This window comes from Rutidosis leptorrhynchoides, chromosome 4 (assembly GCF_046630445.1).
Source record: "Rutidosis leptorrhynchoides isolate AG116_Rl617_1_P2 chromosome 4, CSIRO_AGI_Rlap_v1, whole genome shotgun sequence".
Taxonomy (NCBI): domain Eukaryota; kingdom Viridiplantae; phylum Streptophyta; class Magnoliopsida; order Asterales; family Asteraceae; genus Rutidosis; species Rutidosis leptorrhynchoides.
In genome coordinates this window covers 384,948,529-384,954,616 of record NC_092336.1, presented here as the reverse complement: position 1 = coordinate 384,954,616, position 6,088 = coordinate 384,948,529, and the positions used below count along the sequence as shown (strand labels likewise).

Sequence of the window (6,088 nt, the reverse complement as noted above, 5' to 3'; positions counted from 1 at the left end):
TTCATTTCAAGTTCGAACTCGTTTAAGCGGGGCTCGAGCAGATCTTTGCAAAGCACCCTTTAATAAAATCCAATAATATAATTCTAACTTTTTTTTGGCTAAAAACTTAAAATTTATAAAACTCGAGCTTAATCAAAAAAATGAAAACCCGCAACAAAGATACAAACCGAGGCAACGACGTCTTCACAAGACTAACAACCACTACAAGAAAACTAACATGCTAACGCCTAAAACCTATGAAACCAAAAGACCAAAATATAATTCTAACTTACCTGATCATTATTAAACAAAACTTAATTTAGAGGGACTAGACTGAAACTTTGTAGAAACCCTGACCTGACCTAACTGCCAAAACCTCCATGGAACCAGAACTATGAACAACGCAACAATGATATCCAGAAAACTAACTCCATCAAAGTTCAAATCCCTCCTTGCACTCTCTCCCTTCACTACCTATACGTACACAAAACCTGTATCTAATCCCAATTTCACTGCCATCACAAACCCCTCAAAAAGTTCGAATCTTTTAAACCCTACTAAAACCCTAACATCCCAAAACCCCCTATTTAGATCGTTTTCTTCAAATCCAACTTCAGTTCCACCTGTTCCCATTACAAGAGATGGGAATTATGATGAAAAAACATCCGAAACACTTAAAATTTGCCCAGGATGTGGGATCACAATGCAAGGATCCGACCCAAAACAACCCGGGTATTTCATCACTCCCTCCATTAAAGATTCGAATTACAAAATCCCCATTGACAAAAACCCTTTAGCAGAAGAAACCCATATTCCAGATTCTCTTAAAAAAGGTTTCTTGATTGAATCTGATGAAGATTCTGATAACCCTATCCCTAAATCACCCGAAAAACCAGTTGTATGTGCGAGGTGCCATAGCTTAAGGCATTATGGAATGGTTAAGGATCAAAAAGTCGAAAACTTGTTACCAGATTTCGACTTTGATCATACAGTTGGAAGGAGATTAAATTGTGTTACAGGTACTCGAACAGTAGTAGTTATGGTTGTAGACGCTGTTGATTTTGATGGTTCATTTCCAAGAAAAGTTGCAGAGTTAATTTCGAACACAATCGATATCAATTCTCGAGCTTGGAAACAAGGGAAATCAGGGAATTTGCCTAGAGTAGTATTAGTTGTTACGAAAATTGATTTGCTCCCTGTTAAATTATCCCCAACTGGGTTCGAGCATTGGGTCAGGACTCGTGCTACCGAAGGAGGAATTAACAAATTAACCAAACTTCATTTAGTGAGTGCTTTTAAGGGTTGGGGGTTAAAAAATCTTGCAGATGATATGGTATCTTTAGCTGGGCCCCGAGGGCATGTTTGGGTCATAGGGTCACAAAATGCTGGGAAATCAACACTCATTAATGCGTTGGGAAAATCAGTAGGTGGAAAAATGAGTGTTTTGACCGTGGCTCCTGTGCCTGGGACCACATTGGGGATTGTTCGGGTTGAAGGTGTGCTTTCGGGTCAGACTAAGTTGTTTGATACACCAGGGTTGTTGCATCCACATCAGATTACAACCAGGTTGACTCGGGATGAACAGAAGTTGGTTCATATCAGCAAGGAGTTAAAACCGAGGACTTATAGGATCAAAGTGAGTAACTTTGTTTACAAAAACAAGAATTGTTCAAAAATTAGGTCACTTTTAGCTCTTTCATATTGGTAGATGCTACTTTTCTTATTTTATAATGTTTGTCTTTGTGGTACTTGTTATTAAAAAAAGATGCGTGTTATTGTTTAGTCGGGCTATTCAATTCATATTGCGGGTCTCATGAGGCTTGATATAGAAGAATCAACAATGGGTTCCATATATGTTACAGTGTGGGCATCTCAGAATCTTCCCCTTCATATGGGCCCAACAGAAAAGGCATTAACAATGGTCGATAGTCATTTTGGTAATCAGTTACAGGTACGGTTATTCTAGTTATAACTTAGTTTACTTTTGATGAACTTGAATCTTGATTTGAGTGTGATATATGGTCTGAATACGCAAAAGGCAATTGTTTTGCTTAAAATGTTTAAAAGGAGAAAGAAAAGATTTAAGGTTTGAGTTAACATCATCACACTAATTTCAGCTTCAGGGCTGCTTTGATTACCTTTCGTTCTTGAAATGAAATTGATTCTGTTATTTGGACTCTTTTATTTCCATGTTACCAACTGTTTTGATCCTAAATTTGGTAAACAAACAAAAACTCTCAAACAATAAAACATTCATTTATATGAAATCACATACGTAATCACTTATAAAGTCACTAAGTACCTTTGAATATGGTCAATTTTCATTTGTAATGTTATGGTATGCCTTTTTAAAAGGGATTAAATTAAGATATTGATTTCCAATTTTTACTTCAGCCACCAATAGGGAAGCAACGAGTCGAGAAGCTAGGAAGATGGGTAAAAAAGGAATTTCACGTGCATGGAAAACGGTGTGACTCGAGCTGTGTTGACATTGCTGCCGGTGGTCTTGGTTGGTTTGCAATTGGACTATGGGGTGAGGCCCGGCTTGGCGTTTGGACATATGATGGTGTTGATGTCATCCTTCGCAATGCTATGATTCCTTACATGAATCAAAATTTTGAAGTCAATGGGTTTACAGTCTCAAAAATTGTGTCGCAAGCCGATAAAACAATTAACAAGCAACGTGATATTCATAAGAAGAGGAAAATTGGTGATTCTGAAACAGAACCTGCAACGACTGCAGTATGAATTAGATTTATCTGTTAATGTTGAGAAAGCCGCTGTTGAGGTTATAAACCATGTGCCTATATTTTGACGATTTCAAGTAGATATGGCAAATTGGGTGGGTTGGAAAGGTTGGGTAACAGGTCAAGATTGCTATATGTCCAAGATGGTCTGTTTCAGTTGACTTGATTGTTTTCTTTCTTTTTTTTCCTTTTTTTTTCCCTTTTTTTTTTCTGTTTTTTTTTTAAAACTTGTTGTCGATACGATCACAAAGGTACACTATTTTAATATTAAAGAAAGTTAGATAGTATGTTTCAGGAGGTTATGTGCATTATATATACAATGTTGACTGGTGTAGAGTTTAAACCATTCCGACCCATTCAACCCATCTCACATATTTTCATTTTAACTAGAAATTTTGATTTTACCCATTTGAATTGCCTGAGATAGGGTATTTGGGTCAAAATTGCCACCAATAGCTACTAGTAAAGATCAGTAATTTCATCTGGGGTAACTATAAAATGATAGCTAAAATTGCAAATAATTTGTAACTGCAACAAAGTTTCATTCTTTTATAAAATGTTCACATACGCAACTTCAGGATCCTAACAAAGATGAACTAGTATCTAAGCTAGACCTCAAATCCCTGATATTGTATCAACAGATTACCAATCTTGATTTCATGATGATACATATTAAAATTGTTTTTTCCTAGTTTATAGATGAAAACAGCTGGATCATGTATTCAATATCTCAACAGCAGCACGTTTTAAACGGCAAAAATAGGTAGGATTGTGCACAAAAGCTGCTTCTATATAATCATGCTTTTGCTCTTGTATATACCATGTTCGATAATAATTCGAGAACCAAATAACACCTGTTAAGAATAAATAACATGAAGATCAACAATAACTCATCTACTTGGAACAGATGTATTTTGACTTTTAGGGGTCACATAGACTATTGCTACTAGTAAAATACAGTAAAAAAAAAAAAAATTTACATCATTTTTTAATAAAGTAAAGTATGGGACTAAATCTAAAACTTTGAATGGCGCGGTTGCATTGCAGAACCACTCGGTGAGTACTCGGTTTTTGCAACTTGGGGAGTATTCGGCGAGTACTTGGTTTTTGCAACTAGGCGAGTACTCGGTCAATCGGTCAACCTTGGTCAAAACTCGGCCAAAACTAGGGATTACTCGGAAAATCAGTCAAAACTCAAGATTACTAGGAAATTCAATCAAAATTGGTTAAAACTCGGTCAAAATCGGTCAAAGTCAAATTTGGTCAACACCCGAGTACTCCCCGAGTACTAAAAGTCTCGATTGAGTACTCCCATAATACCGATTTTTGCAATGTTTCATTAAACACCTTAGAAATTTTAGGGTAATGCTGACGTGGCATCGGTTATACATCTGTTATTCAATTTAATGATAACGAGATATAGGAAGTCGGAAAATGACCTTAAGAGTTTGGAAGTAGGCGTCCGTTATACATCTTATCAAGCAACTGTTTTGCATCAGGCCTCCTAAGAAGACCCTTATTGTTTGGTAAACCAGTCCCTAAACAAACTGGACACACAAGTTTTCCTCTACCTGTATTATTATTGACACAAAATATAAATAAATAAATAAATAAACAAATAAATCAGCAACTTTAGTTTCAACTAAATGCAACCAAAAGGACCCAACAAGATAATACCATAACAGTTGGGACATTCAGTAAACTCGTATGTATCTTTAGCCCGTTTTCTGTTCAACGCTTTCCATTTTCCTGTACCACCACACATATCACCTGGACACAAAATCAACATGTCAGGGACCAAAAAGGCGATGTTTTTAAGATTCTTTTAATCATATATAATTAAGACGAAAACTTACATATGATAGCACCACTACCCATACAGTTCCGACACACTGGTTTAGCATCAGAAGCAATTGCTTGAGGGCTACTTGAATTGCTTATTAAAGCCATTGATGAAGCTAAACATGCTACACATAGTCTTCGTGAAGTCAACTGATTTTCAGACTGTTATAGATTGAGTTACCATAGAAACCATAATCGGAATAGCAAATTTATTACAATAATGTACTTTTAGTACTAATAAGTAATAAGCATTAGCAAATACTAACAATTTAGCAAACTAATAAGCATCTATTTACAAGTACAAGATAGCCTAGTAATGGAGTCATGATATTCTCAACAGGTCTCAGTTCAAATCTCACTGACATCATATACAGGTAAAGCACTCGGAAATGGTCACAAAAATAACACGGTTTGACCGAGTACATCTGAGTAAAAAATACTCCCCGAATAATGAAACCCGCATTCATTTACGTTTATATGTTTACCTTTCTCTCATTGTATCCGACATATAAATTTTTTACTGTAGTATGTATCATACTTGCATGTTAACGTATGTATGCAACAACGTGACCTTAACTGGAAAACAGTGCACGTATGTCGCCTTTCGGTGCAATTATCCACATGAAAGTGGTTCAATATGGTATGTTGCATAAAACACTAGGCCAACGGTTCAATAAAGAAATATTGTCCACCCCTAAACTTGAACCCCCGTAACCTTATGGTTTTCAATCCCGCCAGCAGCAGCCCCTTGGTATAACGTTTTTAAACTTATTTAACCAATTAACAGTGCAAGGCAAAATGACTGTACAAAAAAATCACACCTTTTTCGTGATAGGTTCCGATGAGGTGTCTGAAACATCTGCAGATGAGTTATCAGACTCCGAGCTGCATCTAACACGATAGCTCACCAGCTTCAAATTGGCTAATCAATAAAAACTCATGAAAGTAAGTTTGCAGTTGAAAGTTTTGCATAATTCAATTAACAGGAATTTAGAAACACAAAGTGTCTCTACATTTAAATTTCCAAATTGAAAGTAAATTTAAGATTGAGGAATTACTCTATGATCATCTTATAGAATGTTCAACTGTTCATATATAGTTATAGTTAGTTATTTATAAAAGAGAGAGAGAGTTAAGGGTCGTACAGTGTAAAGCAGGAGGAGCATTTGCGTGAGCTGAAAGAGATGAAATTGCATTTGCAGATGAAGAAGAAGAAGAAAGATGAAATGCCATTTTCTTCTTCTCAAACAGACAACAGACGAAGCTCGGTGTGTAGGTATACAGAATTTAGTTTTAACAAAGCAAGACCGTTTATTGATCAGGATATGATATGATGACGTGGCCTATTTGCAACCGTCAATCTTATATCATTTCATTTTGTAAAAAAAAATTACACATACATGTATTTTGAAATATCACATTTTTTATAATTTCATGTATATCAAAAATTTATTTTGTAGGCATAAAAGAATTTAGATTGTATACATAGACATAGACAATCCACAACACTAGTGAATTTA

At 35.7% G+C, this 6,088-nt stretch overlaps 2 protein-coding genes across 3 annotated transcripts; one reads left to right on the top strand and one right to left on the bottom strand.

Moving 5' to 3' along the window:
- The first annotated feature begins 388 nt into the window (after window positions 1-388).
- LOC139843999 (GTP-binding protein BRASSINAZOLE INSENSITIVE PALE GREEN 2, chloroplastic) lies at window positions 389-2,914 on the top strand. Its single transcript, XM_071834197.1, has 3 exons — window positions 389-1,615; window positions 1,763-1,930; window positions 2,374-2,914. The coding sequence occupies exons 1-3, from the start codon at window positions 389-391 to the stop codon at window positions 2,725-2,727; spliced, it is 1,749 nt and encodes a 582-aa protein (XP_071690298.1). The 3' UTR covers window positions 2,728-2,914.
- Window positions 2,915-3,253: 339 nt separating this feature from the next.
- LOC139843997 (protein PHOTOSYSTEM I ASSEMBLY 2, chloroplastic) lies at window positions 3,254-5,865 on the bottom strand. Of its 2 annotated transcripts, none has more exons than XM_071834195.1 (6): window positions 5,714-5,865; window positions 5,390-5,490; window positions 4,583-4,730; window positions 4,404-4,496; window positions 4,166-4,297; window positions 3,254-3,580 (listed from the first exon to the last, which is right to left on the bottom strand). In XM_071834195.1, exons 1-5 carry the CDS (start codon window positions 5,799-5,801, stop codon window positions 4,167-4,169), a joined length of 561 nt encoding a protein of 186 aa, XP_071690296.1. In that variant the 5' UTR covers window positions 5,802-5,865; the 3' UTR covers window positions 3,254-3,580; window position 4,166. The 2 variants fall into 2 exon arrangements, with proteins under 2 accessions (XP_071690296.1, XP_071690297.1); XM_071834196.1 differs by having other exon boundaries at window positions 4,583-4,718.
- Between the last annotated feature and the right edge of the window lie 223 nt (window positions 5,866-6,088).